General features: G+C 38.6%; 1 protein-coding gene across 2 annotated transcripts; it reads left to right on the top strand.

The window, feature by feature from the left end:
• The first annotated feature begins 1933 nt into the window (after positions 1–1933).
• Positions 1934–20588, top strand: slc7a8a (solute carrier family 7 member 8a). 2 transcript variants are annotated; one of them, XM_047819815.1, is made up of 12 exons: positions 1934–2191; positions 2485–2902; positions 8870–9074; positions 10033–10184; positions 14567–14692; positions 15196–15349; positions 15726–15849; positions 16190–16293; positions 16616–16712; positions 16824–16973; positions 18341–18518; positions 18616–20588. In XM_047819815.1, the coding sequence occupies exons 2-12, from the start codon at positions 2761–2763 to the stop codon at positions 18774–18776; spliced, it is 1593 nt and encodes a 530-aa protein (XP_047675771.1). In that variant the 5' UTR covers positions 1934–2191; positions 2485–2760; the 3' UTR covers positions 18777–20588. The 2 variants fall into 2 exon arrangements, with proteins under 2 accessions (XP_047675771.1, XP_027034100.1); XM_027178299.2 differs by having other exon boundaries at positions 1934–2902.
• Positions 20589–21457: the final 869 nt, after the last annotated feature.

Genomic DNA, 21457 nt, shown 5'->3' with positions numbered 1-21457 from the left:
GCAGGGCAACAGGTCTTACTCCACTCTCTACAAACGCCTCATGCCTATCGGCCGTTCTCATGTTTCCGTCGTGTTAATATCTCCCTTTTGTAATGCAGATGCTGCAGTTCCAGGTCTGGCAGCAGAACGACTGCATTCACAGTGCTTCCTCTGTTCTAACATGCCTGCTTCATGAACTTCATGAGACAGATTAGCTTTATAAGAGCAGAGTGATTAGACACCACTCACTGACATTAAACCTCGTTTGCATTTCCATATGCTCTGGCCTGTATCTGCATGATTTTCAGGATTCTTGTTTGATTGTCCAGTTGCATGAATGAGCTAGAGTTCAGACGATCCTGTTAAAGCTGCTGGAGAGTAAATATGTACTTCTGTATTAACTCGTTTTTAAAACCACACACATGACTTGCCTCAAGATAAGTGTCAGCTCAGCAAGCAGCAGTTAGCTATGGCATGCCTATCACTCAAATAGACAGTTTATATAAACATGTAAATATTTAATCTGGGAATGGTGTTTAGAAATGGTGTCATTTCTGTAATACTTCTGCCTCACAAAGGTAGAATGTGTTGAGGATAAGAATGGGAGGATTTAGACCATATCAGGTAAAGATCTTGAATTCTTGTGTTATTTATTCTTTTCTCATTTATCCATGAGGAAATCTAGTACCGTTATCATATCAGGCAACGTCCTCCACCTCCCTCTCTCTCATTGTCTCTATCTCTGAACAAAATGGCCTTTGACCAACACAGTTAAGATTAGTGTAATATATTACATTCTTTCTCTTATCAACACCATATCAGCATTGTTGAGGGAATCAAGAAATTATATTCATACTATATATTTCATTATATTACATTTGTAGCATATTTCCATTCATTTTGCTTTAAAAAAGTTCATCATTTGAAGTTTCTTTAGTTTAGAACAGGAGGTTTGAGATTAATGGAATTAACAAAAAGCAAGCATAGGTTAGTCTGGGAATTATTACACACCCTCTTTAAAAGATGTTGGGCAAACATTTGTCTCGGTAATCTTATTCGCACATAATCATGTTCATCAGCCAACCAGATCAATTTGAAACTAATTTTATCATCTTAAATAAGAGCTCGTGATGATTGTCATGCTTGTGTGACATCATATCAATCTGAGGTTAGGAGCTCTGTGCAGGACACTCGACGTCTTACGCTCCAACCTTTACCAAATTATGTCCTCATGGATCTCACTTTGTGAACATAGGCATTGTTATGATGGAACAGGTTTGGGCCACTTAGGTCCAGTGAAAGGAAATCTTAAGGCTACAGCATAGTGTAACATCTTGTCTGTATGGGGTGCTTTTCTCCCACCCCATACACACCCCCAATGACTACCTCATAGAACAATCTCACTCACCATGCACCCAATGATCCACCATGCATCAGGGCCTGGCGTTTATAGTATACAGGCATTCCAATTACTAGTTTTCTGAAGCTTAATAAAAAGTTTTCCCAATTATTGTCCATCATAAATTGAGTGTGAGATATTATTTAAGGAATAATATAAAAAAGCTAAACCCGTGCTAAACCAGTGAAGCAAACTATTGATTTAAAAGTTTACCTGCAAGATCACAGAATCAATGTATATCAGACATTTCTCTTGCGAGAAAATAGCTCCTTGTAGCCTTGTACACATGTGTTTGTGCTACACCTAGGGTATGCAAATTTCCTAACATCTCCATGGTTCATTGCAAAATTACAGCGACGCTTAATTAAGAGCTTAGGAGTAAAGTAAAGTATAAATGAGTCACTATAGGCAGAAAAACAGGATTTCAGTAGATTGTGTTTTTTGCCGTGCGGTGTTGGTGTAAGGAGGGATTGTACTGAACGGGGAGGAGCCAGTGTTGGCTGTCTTAGGTTCAGGTTGGTTGGTCTTTAAAACGTCATTGCTTTACGGGTTTTAAAGGCAGACTAAGCTCAAATAAACACACACATGCATATACACACATCATCGTCGTCGTTGTCGTCCTCAACCTCCTCCTCATCTTCAGTGCTATTGCATCAGTGCAGTGGGAGAGAATTGTGTCTGCTCGGAGGATGCGCTTTGGATAAAAGGAACAAGGAAGCGCTTGAAGCACACGGTCTCAGTGAGGACACAGAAAGGACATTCAGTTCAGGTCTACATCAGGGGGTGGAAGAAGCTGTCATTTAAAAAAACAAAGTATATATATATACAAATATACATTATTTTCCTTTTTTGTGCAATGATTTTGTGGAGTCTCAGGATAAGCCGGAAACTTAAATTACGCACAAAGATATAAATAATAAACAAAGAGACGCTCCACTGATTTGATCTCATTCCTATTGGGATGTGTTCTTAGCTTCATCTAAAACTGTGACGTCACATTGACTAGATTACAGTAATTGAACTTGAAAGCTGGACTTTCATCATATCATATATGCATCGTGTATATACTCGTTGTGTTTCCTATTGTGCTCTTTACGTGTGTGAAGACGCAGAGCGGGTATGCTGATCATCTCTATACAAGTGTGAAGACGCAGAGCGGGTATGCTGATCATCTCTGTACATCAGCTGTTCCTCACCGTGTCCCATTTCTTTACGCGCACTTGAACTAAGATCAATCCGGTGTCGTCCCTCCCCAACGAAAACACTGCGCTCGTATAGCTGCAAATCACACATACCGAGCACTCGAAACCAGCAGGCATCACCAACACAGCCTTCTCCAAGCGCTTTCTCTGCTCTGCTTAGTAGCTTAGACAGAAGGGGACATGACGGACGGACCGAGACACCGAGGAAGCGCGGCTTCTGGATGCGCGGAAGAAGCGACACAAGCCGGGAAAGGAGAAGGACAATCATCTGTGGCCCTGAAGAAGGAGATCGGGCTTGGGAGCGCATGTGGGATCATTATCGGTTAGTAATAATACATTTCTTTCTTGTAATAAGGCTTTATGAGTGCTATATATGCAATTCAGTGCTTAAGCACACAGTCAGCATACAGCTATGACTCAAATGACTGAGTGTATTTACATTGGTTTCTCTGGAACACACTTTCATCTATATGTTAAGATTTAACGACATTGATCAAGGTTCGTACTTTGGTCCTCTGGCAATCCTGGAGATTTGAATCAATCTTACTCAGAACTGACATTGAAGTCAATTACCAAAGCATAATAATAATAAAAATATTTATCAGTCATACTACTCAACTGACAATGAGAGTTCATTATTAAACCAATAACGGTTGTAGTATCTAACTATCAGTGTTTAAGGTCCATTTTCAAGACAGAGGGTTAATGGTCCTTATCCTACATCACTTGTACTTCCACACAGCTAAGTCCTCGATTGTGAACGCAGGCAGGTTGCTAAACATTGTTTGACATTGAAAGACATTGAAGTGCATGGGAGCAAAGCACATGTCAACAAACCTTTTGTTCTTTCCTACTAATCTGGCAGCAGCATTGCTTGTGACATAATGTCTCACGTCCATATTAGGGCTCAGGGTCCTTTTAGAGAAACGTAAGACTGTTCTCATGGGATTCAACGAGCCAGGTGAGGGGAGCGAAGGAGGAGCTGTGACCTTGAAAAGAAGCATGGCCTAAGGTTTCCATGGAAACTGAATAGTCTGGGCCTGTTTGATGGATCTCTAGAGAGAGTTGAACCTCAGAGCTAGTGGAAGCAGAAGCGTTATCATCATGTCTAATAATGCATACGTTAAATCTTGTTTAGGGAAAATCAGTCACTACATCATCTTCTGCTCAAAGACAAACAGGAAGTAAACATTATTTGTCTACTAATTGTGCTGAAATATTTCCAGAGCTTTATTTCTTGAGCCTGTAAATAAGAGTGCATCTGTAAAATCTGCTCAGGTTCCGATCAGGTGCAAATTTCCAGCCAACAACCTCACCACCATCATACACTTCATTTAATAGATAACTAGCTGCCCTAATTCTTTTTAATTTAATAACTAGCTCCCCTAATTCTGTGTTGTAACTCAGCACCACTGTATATAAGTTTAGCTTGATGTCCAAGATTTGCTTTTTCCACTATTTATGCTGCCCACTGCTCCGGGTGTGTGTTCACGGTGTGTGTGTTCACTGCTGTGTGTGTGCACTTCGGATGGGTTAAATGCAGAGAACGAAATCTGAGTATTTGTTACCATACATAGCCGTATGTCACGTCACTTTAATGAGTTAGAAAAGAAGCTCTTGTTCTTGACGCCCAAGTCTGACTGTGTTTATGTCAAATGTTTTGAATATTTTTTTGTCTCCTAATTGTCATTGTAATTATGCTAACAATGTGTCCCATCAGCTCAGTGCCCAGACTGGTTTGATCATCTCATTACACCCTGTGTTTCAGGGTGGAGTTTTCCTCTTTAGTCTTGTTATAGTCTCTTGTCCACATGCTAATCACGTGAATATTATTAAAAGCTTACTGTTGTATCGGATCTCCCGCAGGACTACCAGCCGGCCTTTGTTCCGTGCTTGTTTCATTGAATTTCTCAGAAGGTATCAGGAACACCACTTCAATTTGCTTCAGCTAGGGTTTATTTGCATATACAGGGTGTCTCAAACATCTGCATACTTAAGGATAATGAACACTTTAGTAAAATGCAACGTATTTATAAAGCACCATCTACGTGATTGACATTTCTTTTCTAAACAGATGCAGAGTTGCCCAACCTTGGCTTTCAATTGTTGTGTGACATGCTTGATGTTTTCAGTATGTTCTTCTTTTGTCTAAATCGTATTCCCGTTTTTGGGACACTCATGGCTCATGAGCAGGACAAGGTGAATGTTTCTTGTAGTTCCAGGTTGATGCTTAAGATTGATGAATCTCTAGTAAATGCTATAGAAGCAAACGTGTGAGGTGGTTAATCATCATGATGCAATCAAGATGACTGAATGTTAGTAGCTTGTAGGCTGTTAAACAATCTTTACCTCAGATATCTTTAGAGCTGCTTCGACTCAAACGCAGGTTAGCGATGCTGATGGATTTACTGCTGGCCTAGTTGGAGTGCATCCAAGCATTAAATGTCCAGTAGCTTCCCTCTGAGTATGTGGGTCTGGGGTTGTTATTTTCAGGCTAATGTTTGGTGCAAGAATAGTTGTTTAATCGTGACTCTAGTGACAGTGTGTTAGTGCTGACTGTGATTCACCAAGCATTGGGAAAGTGAGTGAAGATAAAAACACTGGTGGATTTCAGCATTTATCTGGTAAGTTTCAGTAAGGAAAGGTAGTCATGCTATGCTTACATCATCTACACAATCGTGTGTGGTTTGCAAGCGGAAGTAAAAGCTGCTTGTTTGCGAAACTGAAAAGAGCACAATTCTGTTTTCCTTTTGCTGAACAGATGTTTTTTTTTAAGTCGTCTATTGTAGGAGAAAAGCTCGGTATTTGTTGTTAGTGCAAAAAATGAACAAGGTCACAATAGTTTGAAACAGGATATTTAATGTTTGTGTATAAAATTCCTTCCGTAGAATGTTCAAAGAGCTGTATATGTGAACCACAGCAGGCTCACGACTATAGGAAGTCTTAGGCTAGATTATATCTCGCAGACACCCTGCGTCCCTTATTATTTATATAGTTAAACTCCCAAATATCCTCGCAGACCTAATTATACAGTAGTACTAAAAGCACAATCACAGGGTTGCAAGCACAAACATTTCAAACATTAACAAACATTAATTATTTTTGTCAGCATAGTAAGTGTAAAATAAGAATGTAAGGAATCAGGAATTTAAGCATTTAGTCTTAAGGCATTTATTAAGGCTTCATCACATCGTCATTTAATTGATTTAAATCACATTTAAAAAACATCTTCCATACATGGCTAATTCGTGAGAAGGGTTTTTTTCCTGGAAACTTTGAACACTTTTAATTTAAAAGAAAATACTGTCTTGCCACTGAGCTGTCATTATGGACTATTTTTTTTTGGCAAATGTTTAAAGTTACGTACAATAACTGGGTTTTGTAAATACAAGTATAAGCTTTAGTTTCTCTGTCATGTCTCTACTTAGTAAGTTGTTTCTTGCCAAGTTCACCTCACTGGCTGTGCTCTTAAAGCTGAGTGACAGACGAGGTCAGGGTTAATTTTGAAAGCCTAGAAATTCCCATATGTGATTCTCAAGCTAGTGACTAAGTAAAGGAGTGTTGCTTGGTCCAATAGAAAATAATGACAGCTCATGGTCTGTAATAATCCTGAGAATATTAATATGAATTTATAGCTTCTGCCCTGGACAATATGGTGGCCCTTGTTCTGCTGCTCTACAGGAATCAGTGTGGCTTCTGTCTTGTACTTGTGCTGTAACACAGAGATAAACACACTCTGATGATTACACTAAAATAATCCTCTTAGAGTCTACTGCTGCTAAATGGTTGTGCTGGAGAGCTGGTGATTAATCTGACTGACGGATAAACCGCCCCAGTGCTGGAGATTACTCTCCATCATTCTCAGTGTTTCCTGTTAGCGGGACACAGAAATACAGCCAGATCAATAGAGCAACAGAGGAGAGTCAATATAGGGGGCTGGAGGAGGTTAGTGGCATCTCGCCTGTTTGTGGGATTTATAAACAGTAACACATGATAACATCATTGGGGTGGTGATAGGGTGCCGAAATGTAGGGTGGAGATTTGTTAATTGAATTTGTACAACAAAGCTGTATTCTCAGTACTGATTGGTTCGTACATAATGATGTTCTGATAAATGGAGAGATATTTAACAATGAAACAAATTGTAATCGTCAGCATAGTGAAGTCTTCTACAAGATGATTTAACCTTTATGGTTGATTTAACCTTTATGGAAGGAGTCTACACTGTGTGTGCATTTAAACAGTCAGTTAATCTTAAAGTCCAAAGGTACCGCGAGTGTAAATTATTAGGTGTGTGTTCTCTGCTTATAATACCTTGTAAGAGCAATCAAGGTCTAAGCCTCAATAAAATAATCTGGCCACAGATTAAAGACAGTTTAGACTGATAGATTTAATCCCAGCTTTTAAAAGAACCTCAGCATTTGGTTGCATTTAAATCATGTACGTAATATTACTATTGTCTGACAGTGCGAGATGCTTATGAGCACTCGGGTAGGATTGATAGGTCACAGGACTGTCTTTGCTTTAGCAAACACTAACTAATTCACACACAGAGAAAAAGGAAGCGAGGGGAAGAAGTACGTGAACAGGAAGCCCTCGTGTTTGGCTATTCCACTGGAGTCAGCACTGCACCGAGGGTCCATTTGCTACTGGAGCTGCACGTGAGCTGCATAATGCTGTCTGAAGGAGAAGTGAAGAGAAACTAGTTCTAACCAGCCCTTGGGTCAGGTGTGCTTAAGTCAATTAATACCAGACTGCTGCCTTCCTTGAGTTGCAATTTGAGCTGGTTGGAACCAGATTACAGAATCCACTGGCCAGATCTTGCACATACAAGGCGCCAAGCGATGCCAGAGATCATAGTTGTGTAACTCATAATTGGCTAGGCCAAACTTTCATATCCAAACTAAAAAACAGGAAGTGAATATGAGCTGTGAATAGTGGTGCTTTATGATTCTCAGTTTTCTGCACTTGTGCATTGTGTGTATGGACCAGACAGAGTTTTATGTACTGATATCAGCTCAAAAAGGGATAGTAATAATCAGGTAAACATCAAGGCATGAATAAATGTGATTATCTTATGTGTGACCTTTGGTCTACATATCCATATAAGATTTGAGTACTATTCAGCAGCTTTTACCCATCTGGCTCTTGTTTGTCATTTCTGAGCATACGAAGCTCTTCATTTATGGGTTCTTTAGGGTTATTTGCTGTGTTATGGTTTCTCTTGTAAGACTTGAATGTAGGAGGCAGATTAGAGAAGCTAATCTTCAAAGAGACTGTAAAGATTTCCAATGATAAGGTCACATTGTTCATACTAAAGGTCACACAGGGATTTTCATGTGAACTTCATGGTTATTTTCTTTCTCCTTTGTTCCTGGAGAGTCTTCCCAGTATGCATGAACAATCCACTGGGAATGGAGCAGTGTTTGGTTTAAAACATGCACGTGTGCATGCATGCATGCATGTAGCAACTCACTCACACGTTCACAAGCTGTTGGAGGCACTCGGATCAAACGGAACAAGGCGTGTCTTATATAAAATGCACCCCCCCCCCCCACACACACACACACACCCACCCATGGACAAGCTGTACCCATTAACCCCGGTCTGTGTCTCCTGTCTTTGGTACTGACTCAGCAAACTACTCATGCTGTCCACTGGCCTTGATTTTTTTTTTTTCTCTCTTTATCCTGACATCCTCATTTTGCTTTGATTTACAACAACCGGGTCGATGCGTTTTTCTGCTTTGCTGGTTTCTTTATAACGATAAATATCCCATTTTTCTCTGCCATGCCAGCTGACATTGATCACTCCTGTTTATGTCATATTTCTATCGGTGCCGCTTCTTTCTGTTCAGAACATCTTTATTTCCAGACAGACCTGTATCCGTCTTTCTATCTTTATTTCAGCCTCTTCAGCCTTGTTTGTCTCTTCCGGAGGGATTTGGTTCGATTTGCTGAGGATGCATTGTCACACTGTGACCTTTGGCTGCTACGTGTTCTACTCTTATCTGAAGCTGAAATGCTTTCCTGTCAGCTATACAAGGCCCAAGCATACAAAGCGCTGCATAAATACATCCACAGCCATGATCAGTGATTGGCTCTTGTAAAATACTGTAAATAATATTTTTCATTTTTCGTGCAGTGAAGCATTTATATATGTGTAGTAATGCAGTAATAACTGTACACACACCGGACAGTTGACTGTTATCCAATTCAGAGATGCTGTAACTTTAAAACTGATTTTTTTCACAAAATAACCGTTCCATTCAATTCTCTGTGTGTCACAGGTAACATCATAGGCTCGGGGATCTTCGTCAGTCCTAAGGGTGTGCTGGAGAATGCTAGCTCTGTGGGCCTAGCACTCATCGTCTGGATCGTTACAGGAGTCATTACTGCCATCGGTGCTCTCTGCTATGCTGAACTAGGGGTCACCATCCCTAAATCTGGTGGTGACTACTCTTATGTTAAGGACATCTTCGGTGGATTGGCAGGGTGAGAATGTCTTTACACGAGACAATCCAGGTGCAGCTCACACACTCAGCTGCTTATAACAAGTACGGATAAATTAGTGCCTCCTAACACTAGACTTTAAAGGTGTTTTTTTTATGGAGGCTTTGGGTGCTCTTTTCTGTCATTCCGTCATATATATATATATATATATATATATATATATATATATATATGACATGACAGAATTATTATTATTTTTATATCTTCATCTGAAACAGTTTTCACAGATAAACAATGGATGTTCTAGCAAATTAAATGATTCCTAGTCTCGATGACGGACTTTAAAGTGCATCTGTTGTGTTCTGTATTCTCTGAGCTTTCGCTAATGCCTTTTGAATTGATTTTATTATACTAAACTTAATGGCATAATGAATTGCAGGCATTAGGCTTACAAGATTATCAAAGCAGGAACCTATAGCAGAGGGAAAATTGGAAAATGAATGAAAAGTCTTTGTATTTCCTTTCTTACCACTCAGATAAGTCTCATGACTTGTCTCCCCTATTGACCTTTTCTTAAACTAGAAACTTAAACTTTTTGAAGTTTTCAATGTGTGTCTATAAGCATTCACCATAATTAAGGGGATTTAGTACAAACTGTGGTCATTTCCCAATGCTACTGCAGAGCTTCTAATAGGCTTATGCATTATTCACATACCAGTGAGTATAATCAATGCTTTTGAGCCCCACACTCACATTGTGTTACTCTGTGTGAGAAATACAAATACACTGGAAATGATTCCAACATATTTTGCAACATATTTCTCCAGAGTGTGATAGTGGGTTTAATATTATGTAATACTACGATATGAATGTGATATTTGTTCTAGAGTGGATTTAGTTTTATGTAATAGATATGGACATGTAGAAACACATGAGTCTACTTATAGACTACAGGATCGTGTGATCATCTTTGTGTGCTTTATGGTCTTGTGTGTTACAGGTTCTTGAGATTATGGATTGCCGTATTGGTGATCTACCCCACCAACCAAGCGGTCATCGCTCTCACCTTCTCCAACTATGTTCTTCAGCCGCTCTTCCCTACCTGCTTCCCGCCAGAGAATGGCCTTCGCCTACTCGCAGCCCTGTGTCTCTGTAAGTCCTCAAGCATAACACAGGGGGGTGGGGGGTGGTTGGACAAATAAAGTGAAAGTGAGAAGACAGGAAATAGATGATAGAGACAGAGAAACACTGTGGTAAGACACCACAGACACAAGCATAAGTATGTTGCATGCACGGTACACATTTGGCGCTATGCCAAGCTCAGAGCACCAAACGTGGCTTTTCACGTTTATTTCTGGTTTCCTGAAAAAGAAAAAAAAACACTTCAGTGCATCGTTCATTCACAATATATGAAAGTGACATGACATACGGCTAAGTATGGTGAGCCATACTCAGAATTCATTCTCTGCATTTGACCCATCCAGAGTGCACACACACAGCAGTGAACACACACACACACCGTGAACACACACCCGGAGCAGTGGGCAGCCATTTATGCTGCGGCACCCGGGGAGCAGTTGGGGGTTCGGTGCCTTGCTCAAGGGCACCTCAGTCATGGCCGGCCCGAGACTCGAACCCACAACCTTAGGATTACGAGTCAGATTCTCTAACCATTAGGCCACGACTTGCCCCATATATAGTCAGTGACATGATCTGAATTATTATTTCTTTCAGTTATATATATATATATATATATATATATATATATATAGACATGATGTTATGAAGCTTTCCTGGAGACTATAAAAGTGATCTTGAAGCTATGTGTATATTTTTAGTTTATTTGAGCACCATTTCATGCACAATTCCTATTGACCTCCACCAAGTCATCGCAAAAGAAACAACATCTTATGCAAATGCATTGTTTTGTCATCTGTTTGTGATTTTCTTGCTGTTTAATGCTCCTTATTCATACCAGAAGGTATTCAGTCATGGTGCGTGCGCAGCCTTTTCTCATAAAGTGGTCGCCATAACAACTTGCTCATCATGACGATAATCATAGGGGTTTGTACCAACAAAGCATCAGTGCTATAGAGTCGATGCAGGAACAGAGCTGATTTTTAGTGTATTGGCATGCCAGAAAGAAAACCGATACCAGATCAGAACTGTTACTGGGACAATGCTGCGCTCATGAGAGGCTCTCTGAAGATCAGTGATGATGCAGTTCTTATAATCTGATTGCCAATCATACCAGAGACAAACAGTCTTGCTTTAAACCAGATAAACACGTTTATTTCTCATTGGACTGCATTCAAACTGCAAGGAAAACTAGACCACATACATTTTCATCTTATTTGTTTGTCCATGATGGAGTGATTAGCAAATTAGCATCGAACCTGACCTTTGTAATTCCTAACTGGACCATTATATGTGTGACTGCGACTCAGTGCTTGTTTTAGACAAACAGTCAGTTCATGCAATATTTACATCAGTCCAAGTAAATGTGTTTGTCTTGAAAATCTTTTGGAAACTTTACAGAGAAAAGTAATTAAAAGTTACCCCGAAATATAGAAATTCTGAATGGATTCTGTGTCTGCAGACGAATTCATGATGCACTTCATATCCAGATATTTTTTTTGGTGATCTCTGGAACTTTGTGAGCTGTTGTTGTGGATGATTCTGGAAAACAATCCAAAACATTTAGACAAAACTGGGTTTTTATCTGTACAATATAACCTCAGTGCAGCCACTGGATTCAGTCTGCCTACAGAGACCTAAATCTTTGCTGGTTGATGATTTCTTCATGTTTCCTTGTTTGTTAAATGCTGTTAAAAAAAAAAGGCAGATGCTACTTTTCTATATTCTCTCTCTCTCTCTGAAGTGTGAAGTTTATAAAAAAAAAAAAAGCCGTTTTACAAACTTCACACTCCATCACAAATACCCCAGGATGAGTGGAGACAGGAAAAAGAAAGATCCAAAGAACCAGAATCTGTTCTAGACACACAGTACATTGTGGAGAAGAGACGCTGACCTAGTTTTACAGTACCTGTTTGTCTAAACCTGGTGTAAGAGGATCTCCAGGAGGACAGGGGGCTGTTTCACAACCTCTGTTTTTGTCTTTTTCACAATAGTGCCATCAGTTAGGAAGAAGAAATGCCCTCAGGATGCTTTACTAGATTTACAGTTGGATTAGACACAAAGAGTTGAAGGTTGACTTTTTTTTGTTTTTGTGTACTAAGTGTTTTTTTTTTATATTTTGTTACAGTAAGAATAAAGGAAGGAAAGTTACAAAGAACACACTGTTTCCAAAGAGTGCTCTCCTTGTACTCATCTACTTTATCCTACTTTAATGACACACTAACATTTGAAAGAAAGCTGTTGAATAAGACATTTTGGCTCTGGGCAAAATGAGCGGTTTGTTTATTTGTGCAAAGAATTCTGGGAGTGTTTTTGTGCCTATTTCTGCATTTTGTCAGCCCTTAATGAATAATTTAATTTAAAAGTTATGAGAGTGAAGATTGGGATGCAGTTCTTGTATATCTCGTATACGTGTTTGCTTATTTTTTATGCATGCATTTTAAATCAGGGTCTCATGTATTTTCTCTATCTTTTACAGCATGCTACTCATTACCCAGTATCTTAAAATATGACTTTAGGAAAGATTTGATATTTACAGTTTACAGTTTTCCCCACACATGGAGAGAACCCTTGGATTAATCTCATACTTATTTAACAGATTTACATGAATAATCTGTTTAGTGTGACATGAAATATCATGTCTGTCTATAACATACTTAAAAAAAACACCTTATATTTCATTTTTTATTGAATTCGTATTTGTGACGTGTTTTTTATACAACATGAAGCCGTTTAAACCCGTAGAGAAGTATAGACAGACGACATAAAGATGACTAAATTCTTGTTTTAGCTTTGATTGCAGAGAATTTTTGAGTAGCTATGCAATATGTTACTGCACCTAAATACAGTCAGATCGATTCAGAGTGTAATCAATTGCCAGCTGTTAAAATGTTCAAGTCATAATTAATTCTAGACACAAATCGTTTTTTGTTGATGGCTTTTGGCTGAGCTACGTGCAAAAGGAAAACACATTGCACTTGTGGTTGATGTTCAGAGATTTATTATCACTGAGTGCAGCTTCTTTTTTTAGCCGTTTACTCGTTTAAACTGGTGCAGTTGCCAGCTATCATGAAAAACTGTTTATGCCGAGGATGTCAATAAATAGATAAAAGCACCGTTATTGCTTACATGGAACTGAATACTCTTAACATTTTCACCAGCTCAGGTGACACAAACCACTCGAGGTGTCACTTGTGCTGTTTATGTCTCCAGACCCTGAGGTCAGCACTGGGTGACGTGACAAATTACGATAATTCGCAGTGTTCTTTCCTGAGAGGACTGTGAGAGTATTTTATTTTCGATTGTAGTTATCAGGGTGTTTGGGACTCCGGTTATCTTTCCTCAGTTGATCTTTGTAACTGACACCGTAAACACTGGCTCGTTGTTGACTGATTTAATACACGGTGTATTCCTGAAGCCGGTGTTATTAGTGTCCTAGTGAGAACTGAAGATCCTTGTGCTTCTCAGACACAGGATTGATGTGGTAGACAGGTTCTGTGTTTTTACTGAGAACTTTATGCATGTAAGAGGTGGGATTTAAATGCTTTCCTGCATTGTACTGTATGTCCACATGTTGGACTCAAACTATAAGCATTCAGCATAATCACAAGTCCAGAGGTTGAAGTTCACCTAAAGCTTCTACAAGTAAGCTCGAAAGTGTGTGTGTGTGTGTGTGTGTGTGTGTGTGTGTGTGTGTGTGTGTGTGTGTGTGTGTGTGTGTGTGTGTGTGTGTGTGTGTGTGTGTGAATTTGAGAGCCTTGTGAGATTCTTTCACTTGACTCATAATTTTATGTTACACAAGCAAAAAAAAAAACAGCTAATGCAGCTAAAACCTGATTGACCTCATACCTGATTCACAGATGTGCATGTTTTCCCTTTTTTTTTTTTTTTCAATTTTACATTAACTTAAAATGGCCTGATAAAATCAAGGTCTATATTGATCATGTTAGAGTATTGATATAGAATCGTTTATATTACTACTGCATGATTATATATTCACCAGGTACCGAATGATCCCAGATCAGCGCTTTTAGTTGAATAGATTCTTAATCCCTGGAAAAGAGTTTAGTTTATTTGAAAACTGTGTCATTAGTTGCATTTAATGTTGTAATACACCCCTGAAACCTAGTAAATCAGTTGTAGTGGCTATATCCATACATTTCCTTATTTACTTATTAATTTATTTATAATTAATACTACAATGCAGCAAGTCACAAAAAATCCTCGATCCTGAAGGCTCGTGCTCTTAATGTTAATTATTATAACATGCTCGTTTCAAATCTGATCTGGTTCTAGGTTTAATTGTGGAAGAAATAATAAACGGCTTATTAAACACATGAATATACTTTATGTGTTCATGATTCTGATGTTGATCTTCTGCTTTCTGTCTGTTTAAGTGCTGCTGACTTGGGTGAATTGTTCCAGCGTGCGCTGGGCCACTCGCGTACAGGACGTGTTCACTGCCGGCAAACTCCTGGCCCTCATCCTTATCATCATCATGGGCATTGTTCAGATCTGCAAGGGTAAGAACCATCTGCCTAAATGTGTCTCTGTGTATTCACGTACGCATGTTTGATGTTTGTGTGTGTTACTGCTTTCGATTGATCACACAAAGATACATCTTCCCCTTGTTGTCTTAAGAGAAGTCATCGAGGTCAAAAGCAACATGAAAGCCAAGCTGTGATAATTCTGTTTTCTCAGAGCATTGTCGAGGATTAGACAGGATCTCGGTACAGAGGGGTTTGTTATATCAGGGTTTAATCCACACACTGTTCTGATGTGACTGCAGTGACAGCTGGTATTAGACCCTGAATACAGAAAGTAAACAGGAATGCTGTGAGTTTGTACTTGGTGTTTAACACTGCCACTGTGAGGGTACGGCTTTCTTGTTGCTCACTCTTGTGTGAGTGTGGATTCAATCAGTGAGCAAGAACTGAGAGCTTGCGGTTCAGAGCAAAAACTTTCATGAGGCCAGGAGGTTTAGGTTTCTAATTATTCTTTACTCTTTTTCTGTCTGTCTGTACAGGCGACTATTATTGGCTGGAGCCAGTCAATGCCTTCGAGCCGTTTCAGGACTATGATGTGGGTCTGATAGCTCTAGCATTTCTGCAAGGCTCATTTGCTTATGGAGGTTGGAACTTCCTTAACTATGTGACAGAGGAACTGGTTGATCCCTATGTGTAAGTCACAAGTTTACAAGTCTATTTGTTGTAATTTTTTCATTCATTTTAGTTGAATAGTCTTCCAGCACATAGACTATTTATATTGCCAACTAATACATGGTTCAATTCAACCAAAATTTTGTTTATTTGTCAGTACTTTTCTACACCGTATTGTTTTTTTTTTAAATACTTATGAATGCAATATTCCATACTAGTTTATAATAATTGACAAAATAAAGTCACTAGCCATCCTTTTTTTTTGTTGAGATATTATTATTAGAACTAGAAATAATATACTAATGGCAATTCAGTTCAAAACAATGACAGGCAGAAGAGACGTCTTTGTCGCCATTCTCTTACATTTCTTTCTTATTTTTCACCTCTCTCTGAACAGAAACCTGCCGCGTGCGATCTTCATCTCCATCCCTCTGGTGACTTTTGTTTACGTGTTTGCTAACATTGCCTACGTCACTGCCATGAGCCCCCAGGAGCTGTTGGCCTCCAACGCTGTTGCTGTGGTGAGTTTTCTGTCTCTTGATTGTTCTGAATGAAACCTTTCACTAGTTTACAGATCACCACAGAGCAGAGTACTGACTTCTGTAAATGCTTTAGATTGTTTTGGTACCTAACTGATGAATTTAACTTTGTTTAGTATTTGATGACATATCTAAGTATCAATTGTTCCTACATTTTCTCCCAATTGATACTTATGCCATACTCCGATATGAAAAACTGCATTATTTGTAAACTCAGGTCGACAAAACGTACCCCTCGGATTGTTCAGACTTTTTCAGGCTCTTCTCCTCCACTATTTCTCTTGCTCAAGCTCTCATTCACCACTCTTTTGCTCTCTCCCAGACGTTTGGTGAGAAGCTGTTGGGAGTGATGTCATGGATCATGCCCATCTCGGTAGCTCTGTCCACCTTTGGGGGGGTCAACGGCTCCCTCTTCACCTCCTCTCGGTCAGTCTCACCATCCATTTATTCATCCATCTTATCCATTCATGCTTTGTGATTACATGTGACCACAGTCCTCCACCATGGGCTCATTGTCGTTCTTGTCTCATGTTACGTTATGTTCTTCCATATGTTCTCCCAATCACTGACCTGTCGTGCAGATATGTCCTCTGGCTCGTAAATACGTCTGGTTGTGTAGAATGTTCTCTGTTCTATTCTCCTGGTATATATCTGTCATCTTCGGATGTCATTCTCTCTTCACTTAGTGTCTGATGTCTGCTGTTGAATCGAATGTTCTAAAACGTCTGCGTGCACCATTCTCTATCAGGTTGTTCTTCGCTGGGGCCAGAGAGGGCCATCTCCCCAGCCTGCTAGCTATGATCCATGTAAAGCGCTGCACACCTATTCCTGCTCTGCTCTTTACTGTGAGTCACATATACACTCCTTCTTTAGCCGTTTACTAAACAGAATTCTTGATCTATTGGCATCACCTAAGGAATAAATTTCTTTTGGCTCTGTTTTTTTTTCATTTTCAGTGTATCTCAACCCTTCTGATGCTGTGCACTAGCGATATGTACACGCTTATCAACTACGTGGGCTTCATCAACTACCTCTTCTATGGTGTCACAGTCGCTGGGCAGATTGTCCTGCGCATCAAACAGCCTGACATGCCACGACCAATCAAGGTGAGTGGGTCATATATTTCAAAAATACTTATTAGTACCTGTTATTTAAGTCACTGCGAAATCATATTTTTTTCTATGATGGATTTTAAATCACCATAATGGCAAATGTCATTCAAAAAAAAAGAAACTTTTCTTTTCAAGAAAAACACATTCTCAAGGCTCTCAAGTTTTGAAGGCAAGAGTGACATATTTTAATAACCTCCCTCCCTCCCTCCCAAAATAAACAAACTAACAAACAAACAAACAAACAAAAAAAACATTACAACATTAAAACTTTCCAAAACTTAATATTTGAAATAAACAAAACATATTAAATTGTACAGTGTAGTGCTGGTGGTTAGTAGCCTTATTTTTCTGAGATTTCATTTATGAATTTATCATAAATTCATTATTTTATGATAAATTCATTATTTTATAAAATTTCATAAAGCCGGGGGCCTAGACTATTGTTCTGAGCAGGTGTTGTCAGTGAACAGGCTGTAAAACTGTTGGCTAAGTTACAGACACTCATGAAATAGTACTGCTGATTATCTGGGAAAGTTTCTCTAACAGCAGTCAAAATGTCATTGTTTGTTTCAAACATGTTATGAATTTGTTGTAACATTAAAACAGATCATGACTTACTCTGTGCTTAAAGTGATGCTTGCAGCTCCAGTGGTTTTCTCTGTGGGTGAGCGAGGATGATTGTGAACAATTCCAGTATATGTTTTTTTTTTTCATTGGTTGTTGCTTTAAATCTTACCCAAATACAATAGTGCTATTTTCTGATTGGTTCCATAGAGACAGCGGTGCGGACTGAGACATTTTGGGCGCTGCGGCTTATTAAACATATGATAAATAGTCAAAATGTTTTTCTGCGTCAGAAATACGATGTGTGGTGGGAGAGCATGAGAAAAGACCCAAATGCGTGACTGTCACTATCAATGCGTGACACTTGACAGCCCTGTATTCTGATGTTATGCAAATTACAGACAGCCCTTGGCCCTCCACACCCCTCTCTGGGAAACCAGTGTAACACAGACATGATTTCATGATGCAACATGAAATTTATTACTAACCCATTTTTCAGCCATGTTGCAAGCATTTAGAATTTTACAGCATTTACGAAGTTTACGGTGACATTAAACTCCTTTTTTTAAATGATAGACTATGCAGTTTTTGCAATTAAACACCTTGAGCTGATCTGTGAGCCACGTTGATTTAAAAATATGAAACAGAAGAAGTAAGATCCTGTTTCACAAAAACATTGAGTTTTCTCAGGAATATCTAATGACACAAGAATATCTAATGACACAAGAATATCTAATGACACAAGAATATCTAATGACACATGAATATCTAATGACACAATTGTGTTTTGATCTCAGATCAGCCTTGTGTGGCCAGTGATCTATCTGTTGTTCTGGGCCTTCCTCCTGGTCTTCTCTCTGTACTCTGAACCTGTGGTTTGTGGCATCGGCCTGGCTATTATGCTCACCGGAGTGCCTGTCTACTTCCTGGGTGTCTACTGGGACAGCAAGCCTCAGTGCTTCAACACATTTGTTGGTATGTGGAATAAACTTGATCCCTGTCCTAATTTGTTTGTAATTTCTATGATATGAAATGTGACAGTATTAATACTGTGCTTTGTAATTTCCCACAGATAAGATGACATACCTGGGCCAGAAGTTCTGTGTGGTTGTCTATCCTGCAGAAGACGAGAAACCTGAAGATGGCAGCGGAGGAGAAGGGATCGAGATGAAGGAGGAGTCTGCTCCTCTGTCTGGAGCGAACAGTGCGGCACCAAACTCGGCCGATTGCTGAACACCACAATGCGAACACACACACATACACACACACACATGCAGTCAAATGCAGGCTGCCCGACTGACACAGAGATCCACACTGCTAAAGTGAGCGCGAACTCATTAAGCACACACTAGTACGCCTTTTTTCGATTGCTGCATCTGCCTTTGCCTCTGCAGGGTTGTCATTTTTAGAAGTGAGGTAGATTGAGGTAGAGGTGACAGGACACAAGTGAGGATGGATAAAGGACCTTTACATTTTAACCTTAACACCTCAACATGGTCGCCATACTGCGGCGGCTTCTGTAAAGAATCCAACTACACTTCTTTATATCGATCATCTCTACGTCCTGTTTTACAACTTAGGGAAATTTAAAGATCATAAACCATCAAAACTGAATGTACAGAAGACACTACTCTTTTGGTTATGTCTGATTTGTAATACTGAAATAAATCCATCGTCTTTGCTGATGTAGAGATCCAACTAAACTAAAAGTTCTTTATCATACACAGTTTAGCGTTGGACCTCTCATTGTCAGATCTCAAGAACTCCTCACCCTTTTTTACTAGATATATAGTCAGTGGAAATGTATCTTTTACACACACACACACACACACACACACACACACACACACACACACACACACACACACACACACACACACACACACACACACACATACACACTATAAATGCATGTTTATATATGCCACATCCAGATGCGCAGCGTCCGCTTAGTGCAGTATTAGTCTTTCATTACCTTTTTATTATCTTGAGTGTAGTATGAACATACCAAAGTGTTTTAATTCCAATCTTTCATGGTAGATTCAGCTGCACCAATACACTAAGAACAGCTTTTGTGTGTTTGTTTGTGTTTGTGTGGGTGTGTGTGTGTGTGTGGGAGTGTTTTAATTCCTTTTTTTTTTTAAATTAAAAACCCATACTTATTGTAATTGTTTATTTTTTTTATGATGTTTTGTCAGTCTAAATATTGTTATTATTACTTTTTGTGTTTTTCATTCAATGCTTTTTTTTTTTTCTTCTTTTCTTTTTTTTTTATCCAATTGATAACTCTGGGATTTTCTTTTTTAAAGTTTGAGATAAATGTCTATAAAATATATATTTAAGAACCACATTATTGTGCTTCAGAGTAGTTTTCTACCAGAGTCTTTATCTGGTGTACAAATCTAACATTTTAATTGCCTTAATTCTAATATAATATAATACTTAGATAACATGTCTGTATTTAGGCATTCATTTAATATTTTTTTCTTATCACCATTAAACAATCTTTTATTTTTCCACATTTTCTGTGAAGATAAAACAGTTTCCGAAAAACAAAAAAGTCTCTGAAATTCTATGCTAGCTGCTGACTTGCTTATTAGAAAGAGCTAATTTAATAACAACCTCCATGATTTCACTGCTGATTTTCTGTTATATTCACACACTCTGAAGTACAGTATAAGACACGTGCATGTGTGTGAATGTGTCCTTTCATGTCGGTAAAAGGTTTTTTTTATAACTCGTTTGTCTTTAGTTTATTTTTCAAAAAAAAAAAAAGTTAAATGACAAGAGTAAGAAGGGAGTGCTATATTTTTGTTCTTAAAATGAATGTGGAAAAGACATGAAAATGGTTCAAATGTTACTTCAGAGTGCTATTGATATTCATATTATGATACAAATAAGGTAGATGTATTCTAAGTGTTAATGTGGGTGCAATAACTTTAACTGACCAAACCAGCCCTGTTCTTTCCTCTCTGTGTCTAATATACTGTAGTCTCACGTTCTATCTGTGCTGCCGCTGTAAATAAATAAATGAAGGTATACACAGCTGACTGTGCTTATATTGTCCATATTTGCTATTGTGAGATGCCGTTTGTGTAGCAGGATTTCATGTAGGGTCATATTCTCCTAAAATATATACATCTCGTTGCCCAAACCTTTTAATTCATAGATGCATGTTTGAAATAAATTATATGACAGAATTACTTACCAACAATAGCAAAATGGACAGAAAGTTCAAACTCTGCAGAGTCTGCTGTTGTGTCTAAAGATGCTACGTGCTGTTCATGGTCACAGGGTCTATTGTTTATGTGCCTGTGTAGTGATGTCACACTTTAATCTAATTAATACTTGTGAAAAATGATCACCACTAAAATGAGTGCCAATTGTTCCCTATATATATATAACTGATTAAATATGCGTGTAGGTTCTGTATTTACGAGCAATGGGATGTTTAGTGCTGACTTTCAGGACACTTAAGTCGTACGTCTAACAGTAAAAGAAAGAAACTCAGTTAAATCTTTATCCAAGCTTAAAAATCTGTGTATGCTTTACACGTGTTTATAATCTAAACACATTGTTTTGCAAGAGCTTTCGCAAGAGAGTAGTATGTACTAGAGCTTTCATGTTATACGTGATGAACGATGGGAAATCTTAAAAGTTGGCACATTTCCTTCACCAAAAACACAGTGCATATCCAGATTTTTGAAGATTTCGATGTAACCCATGAGTGAAAACTTTAGATGTGTCCACAGGATATGACTGTACCCACCATCAGCAACACGTGATTGATGTCTGTGATATTTTAAACGTTTTTGTTAAGTTGATGTTTCTATTTTACTTTATGGATTTTGTTAGATTTGAATTTTTTTTTGTTTTGTTTTTTCACATGAAAAGTTGGGTAAAAATTATATAAT

The sequence above is a fragment of the Tachysurus fulvidraco genome, chromosome 1 (genome assembly GCF_022655615.1).
Source record: "Tachysurus fulvidraco isolate hzauxx_2018 chromosome 1, HZAU_PFXX_2.0, whole genome shotgun sequence".
Lineage (NCBI taxonomy): Eukaryota > Metazoa > Chordata > Actinopteri > Siluriformes > Bagridae > Tachysurus > Tachysurus fulvidraco.
The sequence above is the reverse complement of the archived record's forward strand: the minus strand, read 5'-3'. Positions and strand labels throughout refer to the sequence as shown.